The sequence below is a fragment of the Delphinus delphis genome, chromosome 15 (genome assembly GCF_949987515.2).
Source record: "Delphinus delphis chromosome 15, mDelDel1.2, whole genome shotgun sequence".
NCBI classification, from domain to species: Eukaryota; Metazoa; Chordata; class Mammalia; order Artiodactyla; family Delphinidae; genus Delphinus; species Delphinus delphis.
Window position 1 is genome coordinate 87,518,941 of NC_082697.1, and position 18,901 is coordinate 87,537,841.

The 18,901-nt window shown below is 56.3% G+C and overlaps 1 protein-coding gene across 3 annotated transcripts in view; it reads left to right on the forward strand.

Annotated features, from left to right (window-relative positions):
• The window catches only part of ADAP1 (ArfGAP with dual PH domains 1), a 66,629-nt gene extending 48,003 nt beyond the window's left edge, over positions 1-18,626 (forward strand). For 2 of the 3 annotated variants that reach the window (XM_060032593.1, XM_060032596.1), the window contains exons 5-11: positions 3,621-3,733; positions 4,552-4,698; positions 14,952-15,035; positions 15,292-15,354; positions 15,811-15,882; positions 16,073-16,301; positions 16,384-18,626. In XM_060032593.1, coding sequence (XP_059888576.1) covers positions 3,621-3,733; positions 4,552-4,698; positions 14,952-15,035; positions 15,292-15,354; positions 15,811-15,882; positions 16,073-16,301; positions 16,384-16,412 — 737 coding nt within the window. In that variant the 3' untranslated portion in view covers positions 16,413-18,626. The remainder of the gene's footprint in view (positions 1-3,620; positions 3,734-4,551; positions 4,699-14,951; positions 15,036-15,291; positions 15,355-15,810; positions 15,883-16,072; positions 16,302-16,383) is intronic. The other variant, XM_060032594.1, reaches the window with a different exon arrangement.
• Positions 18,627-18,901: the final 275 nt, after the last annotated feature.

Here is an 18,901-nt window from a genome sequence, read left to right on the forward strand (position 1 = left end):
TGCACTCAGTCACACACAGATCTCAGGTTCACACCTGTGTCCACACCCACGTTCACACCCAGAAGCACCCTCCACGTGTGCTGTTCCCAAAGCCTGTGGTGTTCCTGGAACACGGGACAAGGGGCTTTGAGTCCTAGCAGCACCGCGCCCAGCCCAGCCTGCGCCCACTGACCCTCGGCCTTCAACCTTTCCCCACCGGCCCCTTTGGCCATTTCAGCCGGAGCAGCTGGGAACCTGAGTGGTGGAGGCCCGGGGCTCCCAGGGCTCTCGTGCCAGCCTCTTGGGGAGCAGAACCCGGAAACCAGGTCCTGGCCCTTCTGGGGAGGTGGCTGGAGGGGCTATCCCTAGTGCCACCCGTGCCCAGGGGACACCCTCCACAGGGCACCGCCCAGGAGAAGCCACCCGGTGTGAGGGCCCACCTCCTAGCCAGGGAGGGCCACCCTGGGGCCTGGGCACAGGACGCCTGGCCTGGCCCCCGGCAAGCCCTGTGCCTCCCTGGAGCACGGCCACGTGGTCCCTGCTCCAGTGTTTTACGACGTTAACGTGTGACTTGCACACTTGATGAACAGCTCCACGAGCTGCCTGGGTACCCCACCCCACCCACCTGGTCTGCTCTGTGCCCGCGTGTGCGCCTTCGCTGGAAGGTCACGGATGGCTCCCCTCGGCGCTGCACGTCTGAGCCCTGCCCGGCCGCCCCGCGAGCCTGGCGCGCAGCCGTCTCAGCGCAGCGTCCGCTGTGCGAGGGACCAGTTGGTCCCCAGCTGAGGAACATGGGTCGTGTCCAGTCTGTGACGCTGATGCGTGAAGCTGCTGTGAACACGTGTGTGTTCACCACGCTTCTGTTTTCACATTTCTCTGGGTCACGTGGGAGGTGTATGTCCAACTTGAGACGCTGCCCCGCTGCCCTGCTGTTTGCCCACTGGGGGGTGGTCAGTTTGTGGCTTGGTCACTGGTCCACCCCAGTGGGCATCTCGTCGCCGGCTCCGGCGTCCACGGTCTCTCTGGGCTCGTCCCGGGCCACCCCACGCAGGGCGTGAGAAGAGGCGGCTGAGCGGGCCCGGGAGCGGCCTGCCTCCTCCAGCTCCCTGCAGCGAGCACTGGGCCCAGCACACAGTAGGCGCTCAGTAGATGCTGGGTGAGCGCTCTGGCTTCTGCCCCAGCACCGGCCAGTCCTTTGGGAGAAAACAGTCCCTTCCAGCCAGCCGGGCCCCGGGTGTGGGCCGGGGCAGGGGGGTGCCACTGGCAGGGGTCACGCGGGAGGCCTAGCAGCAGACCCCCAGCCCGCGGCTGTGTGCCGGGTGCTGCGCCGCTACGGCCCGGGAGTGGGCTCGGGAGTCTCCCAGGGCCTGGGCCCGCCTCAGGGTGGGTGGCCAGGGGCCCGCGGCCCGGAGCCCGGGACACGGTGGGCGGGCGTCCCCACGGCAGAGTCTGGGCTGCGCACGTCCCACGTCACGGGGTTGGGGGGCCCTGAGAGAGGACGGCTCGGGCGAGTTTGGACGCGGGCAGGTCGGGGGCCGCCACCTTCAGGCTGCGGCCAAAGAGCTGCCCATCTGCTGGGGCAAAGTCAGGGACCTGGCCGGCACCCACCCGAAAATGCCGCTGCCGCATCACAGACCCAAATCAGGCATCCTGGCGGCTCGCCATCGGGCCTGGGAGCCAGGCAGACTCGGGCCAGCGTTTTCGTCTGTTCCGCTGGTTTGGCCCGGGACATGTTAGCAGAGCCGCCTCAGGCGTGACCATGGGAGCGCCGTTCCGGCTGCGGCAGAGACGCCCCCGTTCCGGGCCCGGCATCCCGAGGCGCTGCTGCCCCCTGCTGGGCCCCGCAGGCAGGCGCGGGCTCCTGGGGGCTGGGAACCGCTGACCGGGCCGGCGGCTCCAGCCTTGCTGGCCACTGGCCTTGGACAGGACTCCACGCCAGCCTCAGCTTCGTCCTCTGCAGTGGGGATGACCACAGGATGTTCCTAGAGGCCCACGTGGGGGCCGTGAGACGGCTGTGCACGTGCTCGGCCTGCTGTGTCTCAGGCGTGGTCGGGGGTGCTGGCGGGGAACGTCCTTGCAGAAGAGCTCCGCCTTGGGCACTTTTCTGTGTGGCTACTGCAGGGTCCAGGGGGGCCGGCCTCGAGCCGACGGCAAGTGGACTTCCAGCCAAATGCTCACTGAATCAGGGAGGGCCCTGCTTGAGCTTGGGGACACGGTGGTGGCCCTGCTCCCTGGCGCACACAGAGGGGATGTGCCTGCTGGCGCTGTGTGCAGGGGACCCGGGGGACCTCTGAGTCGCAGGGGGAAGGGAGCAGGCCTCACCTGGCACTGTCCCACCGCAGACAGACAGGAGCCAGCTGCCCCATCCCCGACGCCAGACTGCTGCCTCTTCAGGACCACACATCTCGAGAGCAGAGAAACAGCTCCTAGCCTCCATGGTGCTGGGCGTGGGGCTGCCAGGACAGCCGACGGGCGGCAGCAGGCTGGAGCTGGGGGCTGGGGGGGCCAGGGCCCAGCAGTGGCGTCCAAACTACGAAAGCCACGCCGTCAGGCTCTGGGCTCCGGGCACCACCCCTACTGACGGCACCCCCGGCACGGACCAGCCTCAGACGGCGCCTGGCAGGGATCTCACTCAGCGCACGTGGGCAGCGGGACCCTCTCCCCAGGGCAGGAGCAGAGGGAAAGCTGTAGGGCAATGACTGTGAGGGCCCCTGCCCCTAGCCATGTGCCCCCGGGCTATGCCCAAGGGCAGTGGGACGCCCCCTGGAAGACACGGCCGTGCTGGGCGCAGCAGAGCTGCTCAAGAAGGCCGGGCACGACCAGGCGTCTGTCCGCCAGGCGTGGGTGGACAGCCCGGCATCCACAGGGCCCCGCTGGCGACAGGCACGAATCCCTGATCAGGCAGTAGCAGCATGTCCAGGGGTGTGGTGCTGAGAGGGAGCTGGCCCAGCCCCGGAGGCACGTGCGGGGCAGACCTCGGACACAGAGCCCCAGAACAGGCAGAGGGGAAAGGCCGCGGCTGCCTGAGGGGCTGCCTTCTCACCCACTGCTGCTGGGACGCTGACTGCGGGCTGCGTGCCTTCAAGCGACGTGAACAGACCCTGCGGTCCCTGCAGGTCGGGGCTCCACCATGAGGCTCGGGGCCAAAGCTGAGGAGGGGGCAGGGCTGGCTCCTCCTGGGGGGGGGTCTCCCCCTGCACCGCCCAGCCCCGGGGGGCTCCCCACACTCTTGGCTGAGGCCCCATCGCCCCAGTGTTGCCGGGCTCACTTCTCCCTCTGCCCCCCTCTCTCGAGGACCCTTGTGGCACCCTTGGGCCCCCCCCCCCCCCGATGGTTGAGAACACTGGCCCGTCCCCAGGCCCCTGCTCACACCCAAAGAGCACACACCGTGTGCCCGGCCGGCGCGCTCACATCCCCGCGTGGCTGTCACACCTGCCAAGAGAAAGAAAAGAAAAAGGGCCAGAGCGTGCAGCCCGGTGGAGAGGGGGTGGCCTGGGGTCCAAGGACAGGCTGATGCCCGCTCACACCCGCCGGCCTCCCGGCACCTGGGGGCTGTGGATCCCCTGGGGATGGGAACAGGGTCCACCCCAGCCTCTGCCTCGTCAGGGTGGCGGCCGTCCGACAGGGCCCCTCTCCCCCAGGGTACCGAGAAGGCTTTCTCTGGAAGCGCGGCCGGGACAACGGGCAGTTCTTAAGCCGGAAGTTTGTGCTGACGGAACGCGAGGGGGCCCTCAAGTATTTCAACAGAAGTGACGTGAGTTGGGCACAGGGCCAAGGGCAGCGGCCAGGCCTCCCACCCGGGGCCTGGGGTGGCTGGACACTGGACCCTGGACAGCAGCGCCACTTCCTCGGCGGCCCTCGTGCCCTCCTGGGAGATGAGCTGCCCCCTCCCGTGGGCACCTGCCGGCCCCCGTGGGGGCCCCTCCACCCACCCCGCTCACAGCCACTCCCTGTGCTGTGGGTGATCCTGGGGCACAGAGGTGGCAAGCCCTCCCCTGGCAGACACTCCCAGGCCTGAGAGGGACAGAGGGGACCAGCACCTGGCAAGCACGCCGGGGTGACCCCGGGTGCCGCAGGCAGCGCGTGGGGAGGCGCCGGGGGGGTCCCAGTGTGGTGGGGCAGCTGGCCGAGCCCCACCCACACCCGAAGCAGACCGGCTCCGGGTCAGAACATGACCCTGTGATGCAGTAACCACGGCAGCTCATGGCCCTCAGGCCCGCCGCCTCTGCCCAAGCGCGCCACGCGGCCGTCTGCCGGCCCCCAGTGCAAGGAGAGGAGAGAGGCCTGGCAGGATGGGAGCAGGGAGGGGGGGGCCCGGCCGCGCCAGGGCGGACCAGACGGGACAGAGGGGGTCAGCCTACATGTTGAGCGCCCGCCTTGTCATCCCCCAGGAAGGGATGCTGTTATCTTAGACCTAGACCAGGGAGCCTAGGCCCAGAGCGGGTAAGTAACTTGCTCAAAGCCACGCGGGACAGCAGGTGTGTGGCCGGCATCCGGAGCCCACCCTGCCTGCTCCCTCGCCCTTGGAGACTCCCTGCCAGGCCAGCGCTGAGGCCGGGCCTTGCTTCCCAGGCCAAGGAGCCCAAGGCCATCATGAAGATCGAGCATCTGAACGCCACCTTCCAGCCGGCCAAGATCGGTCACCCGCATGGCCTGCAGGTCACCTACCTGAAAGACAACAGTACTCGAAACATCTTCGTCTACCACGAGGACGGCAAGGTGGGTGCACGGCGGGGTGGTGGCAGCTGGACCACCCCCACTGTCTCAGGAGAACCCAGTGGACCCCCAGGGTGGCAGGCGCGGGGCCAAGGGCCCGCCAGACCACCCTGCCATGGCTGCAGTGGGGAGCCAGCCGGGCCCTTGGGGAGGGAGCCTAGAGGCCTCGTGAAGAGATGAACGTGGCAGCTGGCTGGCAGAGCGCCGCACCCCACCCCGTGGCCGTCGCCTCTGTGTCCCCGCCCAGCGAGGGTGGGAGGAACCGCAAGCCCCGCAAAGTCTGTCCTTAGGCGCTCGCTCTGTATTCTGGATGTGACTCCCCTATCAGACAGGTGACTGGCAAGTATTCCCTGCCGTCTGCGGACTGCCTGTTACTCGATGAGTGGTCTTTGGATGCACGAAATTTTTAAATATTCATTTCAGTTGAATTCGTCTGCTTTTCTTCGGTTGCGTGTGCATTTTGGTGTCACATCCAAGAGATCATTGCCAAGTCCGATGTTGTGAAGTTTTTGCCCCATGTTTTCTTGTAAGAGCTTTATTGTTTTAGGACTTACATTTAGGTCCTTGATTCATTTTGAGTTAATTGGGTCAGGGTCCAGCTTCATTGTTTTTTGTTTGTTTTTAAATTTTTATTTATTTTCTTTCTTTCTTCTTTTGGCTGCATTGGGTCTTAGTTGTGGCATGTGGGATCTTCACTTAGGCACGTGGGATCTTTCGTTGCAGCGCGCTGGCTCTTTGTTGTGGAGCGTGGGCTTCTCTCTAGCTGTGGCGTGCGGGCTGCAGAGCGTGTGGGCTCTGTAGTTGCAGCACGTGGGCTCTCACTGAAGCATGCAAGCTCAGTAGTTTTGATGCACGGGCCTAGTTGCCCCGAGACGTGGGATCTCAGTTCCCTGACCAGGGATCAAACCCGCGTCCCCTGCATTGGAAGGCGGATTCTTTACCACTGGACCACCAGGGAAGTCCCAGGTCCAGCTTCATTCTCTGGTGTGTGGATTTTCAGTTTTCCCGGCACCATTTGTTTTAAATTCAATCCCCATTGAATGCTGTTGATACTGTCATCAAAAATCATTTGAATATGTAAGAGTTCATTTCTGGGCTTCCTATTCTAGTCCATTGGTCTGTATGTCTGTCTTTATAACAGGACCATACTGGGGGTTTTTTGTTTGCTTTTTTAAATTTATTGAAGTATGGTTGACTTAAAATGTTGTGTTAATTTCTGCTGCACGGCAAAGTGATTCGGTTATACATATATATATTATTTTTCATATTCCTTTCCATTATGGTTTATCACTGGATGTTGAATACAGTTCACTGTGCTATATGGTAGGACCTTGTTGTTTATCCATTCTATATATAATAGATTGCAAAAAAAAGGTTGCATTTGCTAATGCCAAACTCCCAAACCATCCTTCCCCCACTCCCCTCCCCCTTGGCAACCACAAGTGTGTTCTCTATGTCTCTGAGTCTTTTTCTGTTTCATAAAAGTTCATTTGCGTCTTCTTTTAGATTCCACATATGTGATATCAAATGGTATTTGTCTTTCTCTTTCTGACTTATTTGACTTAATCTCTAGGTCCATCCATGTTGCTGCAAATGGCATTATTTCATTCTTTTTTATGGCTGAGTAATATTCCATTGGATATATGTACCGTATCTTCTTTATCCACTCCTCTGTCGATGGACGCTTAGGTTGCTTCTATGTCTTGGCTATTGTGAATAGTGCTGCAATGACTGCTGGGGTGCGTGTATCTTTTCAAAGCAGTTTTCCGTAATCCCACTCCCAGGAGTGGGATCACAGGATCATATGGTAGTTCTATTTTTTGTTTTTTGAGGAATCTCCATAGTATTCCATAGTGGCTGCATCAATTCACATTCCCACCAATGGTGTAGAAGGGTTCCCTTTTCTCCAAACCCTCTCCACCATTTACTGTTTGTAGAATTTTTGAGGATGGTCATTCTGACCAGTGTGAGGTGGTATCTTGTAGTTTTGATTTGCATTTCTCTAATAAGTAGCAACGTTGAGCATCTTTTCATGTGCCCCTTGGCCACCTATGTGTCTTCTTTGGAGAAATGTCTATTTAGGTCTTCTGCCCATTTTTCGATTGGGTTGTTTGGTTTTTTGTTACTGAGTTGTAGGAGCTGTGTGTATATTTTGGAAATTAAATGCTTGCTGGTCACATCACTTGCAAATAATTTTTTCCCAATCCGTAGGTTGTCCTTCCATTTTGTTTATGGTTTCCGTTGCTGTACAAAAGCTTGTAAGTTTGATTAGGTCCCACTTGTTTATTTTTGTTTTTATTTCTATTGCCTTGGGAGACTAACCTAAGAAAACATTGGTACGATTTACGTCAGAGAATGTTTTGCCTATGTTCTTTTCTAGGAGTTTTATGGTGTCATGTCTTATAAGTCTTTAAGCCATTTGGAGTTTATTTTTGTGTATGGTATCAGGGAGTGTTCTAATTTCATAGATTTACATGCAACTGTCCACCTTTCCCAGGACCATTTGTTGAAGAGACTGTCTTTCCCCCATTGTATATTCTTGCCTCCTTTATTGAAGGTTAATTGACTGTAGGTGTGTGGGTTTGTTTCTGGGCTCTTTTTTAAAAAAAATACGAGGCATGTGGGCTCCTTGTTGTGGTGCACGGGCTCTCTAGTTGTGGCGCATGGGCTCTGTAGTTGCAGCACCTGGGGTCTAGTTGTGGCCTGCATGCTCAGTAGTTGCAGCAGGCGAGCTTAGTTGTCCCGCGTGGCATGTGGGGTCTTAGTTCCCCGACCAGGGATCAAACCCGTGTCCCCTGCATTGGAAGGTGGATTCTTTTTTTAATTTAATTTAATTTTATTTTTTTAACATCTTTATTGGGGTATAATTGCTTTACAATGGTGTGTTAGTTTCTGCTTTATAACAAAGTGAATCAGTTATACATATACATATGTTCCCATATCTCTTCCCTCTTGCATCTCCCTCCCTCCCACCCTCCCTATCCCACCCCTCCAGGCGGTCACAAAGCACCGAGCTGATATCCCTGTGCCATGCGGCTGCTGGAAGGTAGATTCTTAATCACTGGACCACCAGGGAAGTCCCCTGGGCTGTCTTTTCTGTTCCACAATCCATATGTCTGTTTTTGTGCCAATACCATGCTGTTTTGATTACTGTAGCTTTACAGTACTGTCTGAAGTCTGGGAGGGTTTTGCCTCCAGCTTTGTCCTTTTTCCTTCAGGATATCTGTGGCAATTTGGGTCTTTTACGAGGACCATACTCTTTTGATTACTGTGGCTTTGTAATCAAAAGTGAATTCCTCCAGTTTTGTTCTTCCTTTTTAGGATTGTTCTGGCTGTCTGAATCCCCTTGAGACTCCATATGAATTTTGTCAAATGCATTTTCTGCATCAATTGAGATGATCATGTAGTTTCCCCCCCTTTATTCTGTTAATGTGGTGTATTACACTGATCGATTTTCATGTATTGAACTGTTCTTGCACTCCAGGAATAACTCTCACTTGGTCATGGTGTATAATCCTTAAATATGCTGAATTCAGTTTGCTAGTGTATTGTTGAGGATTTTTGCGCCAGTGTTCATAAGGTATATTGGTCTGTAGTTTTCTTGTAGTGACTTTGTCTGGCTTTGATATCTGGGTTATTCTAGCCTCACAGATGAGTTAAGAAGGGTTCCCTCCTCTTTGATTTTTTGGAAAGTTTGAAAAGGACTGGTATCAATTCTTATTTAAACGTTTGATAGAATTCACCGGTGAAGCCATGAGGTCCAGGGCTTTTCTTTGTGGAGAAATTTTTTTTTTTTTTTTTTTGTGGAGAGACTTTTGATACTGATTCAGTCTCCTTACTAGTTACAGGTCTTTTCAGATTATCTGTTCTTTTCATGACTTAGTCTTGGTAGGTTTTGTGTTTCTAGGAGATTATCCAGTTTCATCCAGGTTATCTAATTTGTTGGTATACCGTTGTTCATATACCGTTGTTCATAACGGATTCTCTTATAATCCGTTCTATTTCTGTACAATTAGTAGTGATATACCCACTTTCATTTCTGATTTTAGTAATTTGAGTCTTCTTTTTTTCTTAGTCCATCTAGCTAAAGTTTTTTCAATTCTATCTTTTCAAAGAACCAACTTTTGTTTACATTTATTTTCTCTATTGTTTTTCTGTTCTCTATTTCATTGATCTCTAATCTTTTTTTCCTTCTTTCCTTTAGCTTAGTTTGTTTAGTTTGTTCTTCTTTTTTTAGTACCTTAAGTTATAAAGTTAGGCTGCTGATTTGGTATCTTTCTTGTTTTTCAATGTCAGCATTTATAGCTATCTGTTTCCCCCTTAGCACTGCTTTTGCTGCATTCTGTAAGTTTTGGTATGCTGTGTTTTCATTTTGATGTACCTCTAAATATTTTCTAATTTCCATTGTGATTTCTTCTTTGATCTGTTGGTTTTTTACCTTCCACAATTTTGTGAGTCTCCTGGAGAAAGGATACAGTTGGATGATGTGTTTTTCGCCATTCTGGCAATCTCTGTCTTTTGATTGGGAGTTTAATACATTTACATTTACAGTAGTTACTGATAAGGAGGGACTCACTTCTGTCATTGTGCTATTTGTTTTCTATGCCCTGTAGATTTTTTGTCCCTCATTTCCTGCATTCCTGTCTTATTTTGTGTTTATTTTTTGTAGTGAAACGTTTAAGTTCTTTCTTATTTCTTTTTGTATATATTCTTTCACTGTTTTCTTTGGGGTTACCATGGGGATAACATTTAACATACTAAAGTTAAAACATTCTAAACTGAATATATAGAAGCTTTTTGAATGTTTTTTCAATAGCATAAAATTCTACTATTTTAGCTCCATCCCCACTGCTTTTGGTTGTTGATGTCACAAAATTACATCTGTACAATGAGTGATTAAAAAAAAACCAAAAAACAAACAAACAAAAAAACCCCCCTACTAATTATTTAAAATGCACTATCTCCTAAAGTATGTAAAAAACAAGGTTTGGAGTCACAACCCAAACTTACTGTAATACTAGCTTTTACCTTTATTTTTTTTTTGCTTTATCCTTAAAAGCATTAGTCTCTTAAATCATGTAGATAACAAAAAGCACAGTTACAAACCATTGTTACAGTAATACCGGCTTTTATAATAGCCCATGTATTTACCTTCATTGAGATCTTTGTTTCTCCACAAGGTTTTGAGGTACTGTCTAGTGTTCCTTCATTTCACCTGTAGGACTCCCTGAGCATTTTCTTTCTTTCTTTTTTTTTTTTAAATATTACCTTTAATCTCTCCTCTTTTTTAGAAATTTATTTTATTTATTTTTGGCTGCGTTGGGTCTTCAGTGCTGTGCGCGGGCTTCTCACTGCGGTGGCTTCACTTGTGGAGCATGGGCTCTAGGCGCACGGGCTTCAGTAGTTGTGGCACACAGGCTCAGTAATTCTGGCTCACGGGCTCTAGAGCACAGGCACAGTAGTTGTGGTGCACAGGCTTGGTTGCTCCACGGCATGTGGGATCTTCCTGGACCAGGGCTCGAACCTGTGTCCCCTTCATTGGCAGGCAGATTCCCAACCACTGCACCAGCAGGGAAGCCCTAGGATTCTTTATTGAGAGTTTTGTTTTTTCCTCCTTTGAATATATTGGCTAGCTGTCTTGTGCCTCCAGCGTTTCTGATGAGGTCTACTCATAATCTATTTGAGGATCCCTTATATGTGACAAGTCATTTCTCTCTTGCTGCTTTCAAGATTCTTTGTCTTTTCAAAGTTTGATTATAACGTTTCTCAGAGTGGACCTCTTTGAGTTCATCTTACTTGGAGTTTGTTGAGCTTCTTAGATGTTTATATTCATGTCTTTCATCAGACTTGTGAAGTTTTCAGCTATTTCCTCAAATATTCTCTCCACCCCTTTCTCTCTTCTCCTTCTGAGACTCCCACAATGCATGTCAGTCTCTTGGTGGTGTCCCACAGGTCTCTTAGGCCCTACTTGCTTTTCTTCAATCTTTTTTTCTGTTTCTCAGCCTTGATAATTTCCATTTTCCTCTCAAGTTGACTGATTCTTTCTTCTGCCTTTGAATCCGTCTAGTGAAATTTTCATTTCCATGATTGCACTTTTAGTTTCAGAATTTCTTTACTGGTTTCTTTTTAGGTTTTCTCTGTATTGTTATTTCCATTTTGTTTATGCATTTTCTTGAGTTTCTCCAAATATTCTTTTCTTTGAGCATATTTAAGACCATGTTTTAAAGTCTTTGTCTAGTATATCTGCCGTTAAGTCTTGTCAGTGACAGATTCCGTTGATTTATTTTTTCTTTTGAAAGGGCCATTTTCTGCTTCTTTGTGTGCCTTGTGATTTTTTGTTGAACGCTGGACATTTGATTCTGATAATGTGGTGACTCTGGAAATCAGATTCTCCCCCTTCCCCAAGGCTTGCTATCTATTTATTTATGTTTGTTTGGCTAGCTAGCTGTTGCTTTGGGGCTTTTTGTTTTAGTTGTTGGAGGCCGTGTCTGTGCCAAGGATCAGCCTGAAGTGTAAACTTAGTTTCTGCTCACGTTTTTTCCGAGCCTTTCCCTGGTCATGTGTGGTCACTTCCTAATTTCCCCTGTATATGCTGCTGTTTCTGAATGTCCTAGTCTTTGATGTCTGGCTCCCAAAGGGGTAAAGCCAAAAGTGAAGGGGAGAAACTGGGTGCTCACCCTTTAAATCTCTGGGAGGTCTTGAGCTGGAGGGGTAGGGGCTGCAACAATGCCCCCCTCCTTTGTCTCCCTGTGATCAGAGCACAGATCCCTGATATGTGGAGGACAGAGTCCTTTTTGCCCACCCTAGCTCCTGCAAACTCTTGTGTAAGTTGCTCCAGGACACCTGCACAGCGGCCTGTCCTGGGGGAGGGGGGCGGGGAAGGATGGGTAGCTGCATCTGTTGTCAGAGCTGAAATTGACTGAAATTAACCACAATGTACTCTCCAAGTCTTCCCCTGGAAGTTGTTAAGACTTCAACAGACTTCAGAATTACAGAATGGTTACATCAGTCAGATTCTGCCAGTGCCGTTGCTTTCCAGGTGGGGAGACAGATTCCCAGTGCTTCCTACCCCATGTTCCCAGAATCCTCTTTTCAGCTTTTAGCTGATCCCTTGGGAACCCACATCCCGCCGCGTGCATAACATGCTCGAGCTGCTGCCAGGCCTGTCCACGTTCCCATCGCCTGATGACTTCCCAGCACGCGGATGAGGCGCTGGCTTTCTCCAGTCCCCACCCCTCACCTCGCCCAGGCCTGCGCCTCTCCCACCTCACCCGTCACCCTTACGTTGCTATTCTGTCCGCACGTGTACTCAGAGTGTATGTTACCATGACCACAAAAATGCTCTCAAGCCTTAGCCGTGACTTTTCACTTCCTGCACGTTTCATTTCTCCTACAGCTAACAGCTGCCTTTCCCCCAGTTAACCACGTCCTCATTACTGACTCACCTCGCCACCGACTGTCCAAGTCCCTGGATATGTCCTGGGCAGCAACCAACTTCACCCTTCTGGAATCATCTCTCCTGTGACCACATCTGAGTCCTGGGCTGATTCCATTTCCGGGAACCTAAGTCTTTCTTGGTTTACTCCCTCCTCCTGGTGGAACAAACCCTTTAGTAGCTTCCTGAAGGAGTGCCTTGGAGGCAAGCTTCCAGAGACCTTGCACATCTGAAAATCCTAACTTCCACTTCAGAGTTTTCCAATGACAGCCTGGCCTTGGGTCTGTCTTCCTTCTCTGTGTTGGGAGCTTGGTGAGTCCTCCTTGCCTAGTAATTTACATCCATGAGGTGGGGGAATAGTTCTTATTTCTTTAATAATTTCCTCCTCTATTTTCTCTGTTCTCATTTTCTAGAACTGTTATTCAGATATTGGCTGTCTTAGATTGGTTCTCTCATTCTAGTCCCACTTTTTCCCTGATTTCTAGAAAATTTCAACTTTTTCTTGCAACTTTCCTATTTAAAGTTTTCTTTCTGCTCTCAATGTTTCAGTCTTCAGAGCTGCTCTTGGGTTTTGCAGTGTCCCTTTTTCAGAGTACATTGTTCTTGTTTCTTGATTGTAGTGTCTTATCTCTGATTATTAATGTTAAATTTGAAGCTTACTTATCCTTGAACAATGTTTATTTCTTCTAAGTGGCTATTTCCTGTTTGTGTGCTCTGTTCTCTGACTTCCATGTGAGAGATTTTTGGGGCTGTTCAGATTCTCTGGAGGAAACCCCTCCTGCCTGGTGCAGATACCTTTGAGTCCCAGCGCTGAGGGAGCTGAGAGGGAACAGGAGGGGCCTCAAGCTTGGTGTGCAGTCATGTAGCTTCACTCTTTCTGAAATGGTGCCTCCCCTCCCCCCACACACACCCTGTGCCTGGCACAACTCTCCCCTGAGACCCTCTATTTCTACCCCCTGCAAAGAGTAAAGGTCCATCTTCTGCCAGGGTGGCGGAGGGGCCGTCTCTTAGCCAGTTCTCCTGCTGAGAACCCCCCTCACTTCCAGGGGAGCCTAGAGCTCTGCATTCCCAAGCCCTTTGGGGCCTGCAGTACAGACTGGGCTGTGCCTCCGCTTTCCCCTGCGGGTCACACCCCCACCTGTCTGCCAGCTCCTGGCACCTTGTGACCGTTCTCGCCATCTCGTGGGGTTAAGCCCTGAAAAAACAATCCCTTATGCAGTACTAACAGGATTTGGGAGGGAACCTGGCTCAAGGAACGTGAGCAAGTCTTCAGTTTTACCCAGAAGCCTCTGCCTTCACTTTCCTTGTGGGGAGACTGAGCCCAGGGAAGGCAGAGGGTAGGTGCCGGGAGCCCAGACGCTTTCTGCACGAGCAGTGGATGCTGGCCTGGCCCGCGTCCCCAGAGGGCTGTGGGCACCTGCTCTGCACCAGGGCCTGTGCGTAGGTGCAGCTGAGCCTGTCTGATGTGGCTCCGTCTTGGTGAGTGACAGCACAGTCTGGCAGGAGATAGAGTCTATCACACGGGCGACTAAAACCCCAACTGTGCCGAGTGCTGGGAAGAGTGAGAGAACAGGTGATGTCCTGAGGGGTGAGGACACGGCCGTGCAAAGGCCCCGTGACCGAGACTCTGCTGAGGATGGGGGAAAGGAGAAGAGGAAGGGGTGGGGCACAGCATGAGGTGGTCCTGCTGAGGGGGCTGACCCGACCCTGCAGATGTCCATCTATACTGGAGATGCAGTGGGGGGAGGGTGTTGCAGCCCAACTTGAATTTCCGGAGCATCCCTCTGGTTTCCGTGAGTCAAGCGAGGTCCTGAGCCGAGCGGGGGGCAGTGCTAGGGACTGGGCAGGGGAGGGGCCAGAGGGACTCGGTGCGCTGGAATGGGGCTGGGGGGCACCAGGCCCGAGCAGGGCTCCCTGGCAGTGCCCAGAGGCTATGTCGCAGCCTGGATTGTGTGGGCTGGGCTGGGGGTCCCGTGTGCCGAGGCAGGAGGGACAGAGCACTGAGGTGGGCAGGGAGGTGAGTGGGGCCTCAGGTGTGGCTGGAGGTGGGCGTCGGGGTGACACTGCAGGACCCAGGGGACCTGGAGATCAGGGAGGGTGCTGTCTGTCCAGGTGTCGGCAGGGAGAGCAGATGTTCGGTCCATCCAGGGTTGTGGGAGACCTCGGCCTGGAAGGGCCTGGGAGGGGAGAGATGGGGGAGCCTGTGGCGGGGACGAGGGGTGGGCAGGGGTCCCTGGGGCAGCGAGCATGGCAGCCAGGAGGAATGAGAGGTAACAGGAGGGTGGGGCGCTGGGCCTGGGGCGGGAGGGACGGTGTGGCAGCGCCTGGGCTGCGACGCTTCAGCCTGGGGAGCCGGTCCTCTGCACGCCCCCGTGAGGCGAGGGCCGGCCTCCGGGAACAGCTCTGCCCTCCTTCCCGCGGTGGCGGTGGCGGGGAGGTGGCAGCTCCGGGTGGGTTTATAAATAAATGGGCCTCCCTCTAGGCTAGAGATAGCAGGTCATAAAGACAGAACGATCCGAGAGGAGAAGAGACCGCCCCGTGCCGGAAGCAGCAGCAGGGCTTGGGGGCAGCTTGGACGGCAGCCCCGCACCCGCTGTCCCCGCCTGTCCGGAGGTGGCTGTCTGTGGCGCGGCCCGCTCCTGCTGCCTGGGTGTCGGGCCACACTGGCCCTGAGGCCTGGTGCCCCTGCGGTGGAGCCTTCCCTGTCCACCCCCACTGGCCACCCCGGGGGTGTCCCCCGAGCAGGCCCGGGCGCTGAGGGATGGGGGGTGTGTGCAGGAGCCTTGAGGCCGCAGCCCACACCCAGCCTCTGACCCCCCAGGAGATGGTGGACTGGTTCAACGCGCTCCGTGCTGCCCGCTTCCACTACCTGCAGGTGGCCTTCCCAGGGGCCAGCGACGCAGACGTGAGTGGCTGCTACCTTTGACCCGGGTCGGGGGACGTGTGCCCCAGGCTGGGACGGGATTGGGAGCCGACCCAGGGCCCACGTGGACCCCTCCCCCCCCGAGACCCCCACTGCTGACTGGCCTGAGGCCCCTGCAGACCTGCTTTATTCCGGGGTGTTTTAGCTTCGCTGGGAGGGCGAGGGGGGAGAAGGGCGGGAGGGGAGGGGGCAGCTGGGGAGGGGCTCCCAGGGCCCAGCCCAAGTGGTTCTGCCCTAGCTGGTGCCGAAGCTGTCCAGGAACTACCTTCAGGAAGGCTACATGGAGAAGACGGGGCCCAAGGTGGGTCTGACCTGGAACCCCAGATGCCCAGGCCTCACTCTGAGGTCGTATCCCGGGGGGGGGGGGGGGCGGGGGGCGGGGCGGGGGCGTGTCAGCAGTGCCAGCCAGTGACACTTGCGCCCCCCCCCCCCCACTCCCAGTGCTTTGCGAGAGCGCGGGCTCCACTGACTTGGGGCTCTGGGTCCAGCCCCAGCCAGCTGCGAGCCCTGCCTCCTGCCCTGGCCCCACCCCCCCAACGTGTCCCTGTGCACCCCCAGGTCCCTGCCACGTGGGGGATGGGGGCAGACACGGGGGACTCGGCTCCCAGGACCCAGGTGGTCCCACAGCCCAGATGGGGCCCCGCGAGCACGCGCAGAAGGGGAGTGGACGTGCTGGCGGCCCTGCCCTGGGGGAGGGGGGACAGGCAGTAGGGGCAGGGCCTGCCTCGGGCCGACCAGTGGCTCCCTCGACCCCCAGCAGACGGAAGGCTTCCGCAAGCGCTGGTTCACCATGGACGACCGGAGGCTCATGTACTTCAAGGACCCCCTGGTAAGGATGGGCCGCGGCCCCAGGGCCCCCGCGGCGTGGATGCGCCCTCCTGGGTCACCCGCCTGCCTGGGAGGCGCCGACCAGCATTTGCTGGGTGAGCTGGAGGTGGCAGGCCCGGTTGGCAAGGAGGGGCCGGGCCTGGGGGCCGCACGCGGCTCTGAGCAGCACTCAGCCCGGTCCCCCCACCCAGGACGCCTTCGCCCGTGGGGAGGTCTTCATCGGCAGCAGGGAGAGCGGCTACACAGTGCTGGACGGGCTCCCGCCATCCACCCAGGGCCACCACTGGCCGCACGGCATCACCATCGTCACGCCAGAGCGCCGGTTCCTACTAGCCTGCGAAACGGAGTCGGAGCAGCGGGCGTGGATGGAGGCCTTCCGGAAGGTGGTGGACAGGCCCATGCTGCCCCAGGAGTACGCAGGTGAGGTGGGCGGGGCGGCCTGGGGCCCCAGTCCCATGGCCCCGAGCGGCCCTGACCGGTTGGCACCCTGTCCCTTTTCCAGTGGAAGCCCACTTCAAGCACAAACCCTAGCACGAGACGGTCCTGGAGGCCTGAGGGCTCCGGACTCGCCAGACGTGGCAGGCGAGGCGGCAGCGGAAGGAGGGACTCGGCAGCCCCCGACGTGGTCAGGTGGGGCCTGAGCTCGAGCTGCTAGGACCCATTTCTCTGGAACGCCACTGGGACGCCACCGGGAGCCGGCCCAGCCCGACCCCGCCGTGCCGCTGCCCCCGGTGTGACGCCCACGGCCCCCCACTCGCCTCCCCGCCCGCCAGACCGCCTCCTTCTGAGGCCCCCCAGCTGCTGCCACCCACCTCCGCGGGACCGCACCCCTGACCAGGAGGCTGGGCTGTGGGGACAGAGGGCCTGCCTGCATGCCCCCCACCCCGCCGTGTCCCCTCACTCCCCCCACCCTCCCCCAGCAAGTACTTACTGAACACCCGCTGTCAGCTGTGGGGTCCCAGGGGCTGGAGTGGCAGACAGGGCCCTGGCTCCCTCAGCACGCCGACCCCATGTCCGCGAGGGTCCCGGGGGTCAGAGGCCCCGATGGCTGGAGCCCCCCAGGCCTGGGCCACAGGGCTGGCTGCACCCACCCCCGCCCCCAGCCGGGGCACTTCCCACACCGGCTCCGGACTCCATGCTGACATGACCCGCCCTCCGCCTGCCCTCACGGTCTTTGAACCCTTGGAGGATGGAGGCCCGCGTCCGCGCCGCTGCCCGGACCCCAGCGTGCCTCTCCCCGGGTGCCCTGGGGGGATGGGGGACATCTATGAGAACATACCTGGGGGAGGAGGTGAGGGAGGGAAGGAACCCTGTGTGGTGGAGAACTTGGGGGCAGGATGTGCATAGGGGTCCCGTCTCCCCAGGAAATCTCACCTGCTGGGTTATCTGGGCGGCATCCTGTGTGGCTGAGACGTGCTCCCAGGGGAGCCCTGGTCCAGCTGTTGGGACCAGGAGAGGGGCCCTGAGCCAGGGTGTCCCCCCTCCATGTCACATCTTGGAATAAAGTGGGGGCTCTGGGCCCCCAGGAGGACCTGCCAGGAAAGGGACACCCCCAGGAGAGGGGCACCCAAGGGCCTCGGCCCGGCTGTGGGCGACACCCAGAGGATGAGGGAAGGCACCCTTCCTCCGAGCGCCCATCATCATCTCCCCTCTCATCTGAGCAAACGCCCACAGCTCAGACCCATCGTGCATCTGGATTCTGAGCAGGGACTGCAGGGTAAAAGGGGGAGCACAAGGCCCCCCTCCCCTGGCAGTGGGGGCCCCAAGATGGCTGGGCTGGGGGTGAGAACAGCTGCAGGGTCACCCAGGGCCATGGCCCCTTTCTCCCCTAAACCCTTCCTGCCCCAGGCAGTGCCTCCTAGCCCAGGCGAGGCTGCGGGGGCCACCCTTTCCCTGAGAACCCAGGTCCACTGTCTTCCAGATGAGGCAGAAGGACTCGCCCTGGGTCAGAAGCGAAAGCCGGGGCTCCCCTAGACCTTCATGACCATGCAGGGCCACCCACCCACCCACGCGCCCTCGTGGACTCAGCCTCAGGTCCTGGGAGCTCGGGCGCCCGCTCAGCACCAGTGTGAGGTCTGTGCCCTTGTCTGAGCGTGTGCACACCCACACGCTCTACCCAGAAAAGTCCAGAGAGAAACGACAAAACACCCTGAACAGCTGCACGACCGGTGGGAAGAATTTCTCAGATGAGGCAGGACCCGTATGGTCCACACCAGGCCCACCCCTCCTGCTGGCAGGGCCCCTGCCCTGGTCCTCAGGCCCGAGGCTGGCGCAGGCTTGGGCAGCCCCTGCACAGGGGTGGGGGAGTCGCAGACACACGCGGCCGCCTGCGACAACAGCACGACGTGTCCCCATCACAGCGCTGAGACCGCAGGGCGCCCCCAGCCCCGCAGGCTGCTTGCAGGGCCTGGGAGGCCTCACCTGTCCGCAGATTGGAATAAAACACTGTATGTTTACGTCTACGATCGCGACACTCTCAACACCGGCCGCCGCCCACCAAGGACACACTCCGGACAGAACTGGACAACACCGGTCACGGTGCCCATGCCCCTCGCGGGGGGCTCCCTGGCCACTGCTCACAGCCCCAGCCCCGTGGCCCAGCCCACGACCAGCCCCAGGAGCTCACTCAGAAAGGACCAGTGCTGCCAAGCCCAGTATAAAGGATTTATTTAAACTCAACACGAACACGAACCTTCCTTTAAATTCCATTTTTACAGTAAATAAAATTGTGTATTCCGTTCCTTCCCATGCATGATCACTGGGTATTAATCTACGACTCTTATAATTGTGAAAAAATAAAAGTGTTTCCCATTTTGTAACTATCCTATCCTGGGGCATCTGACACAATCAGTGAGAAGGGACAGACCTGCTCGTTCCTGGGCCGATCATTTGGTTAAAACCTAAAACGTTGTCACCCGGAGACAATAAATACTGCCCCACGATGGCGGACGGTCCTGCAGCCTCCCAGACGAGACGCCTTTCCGACGGCTGGGCGCTCGGCTGCAGCTCCTGGGGTGTAG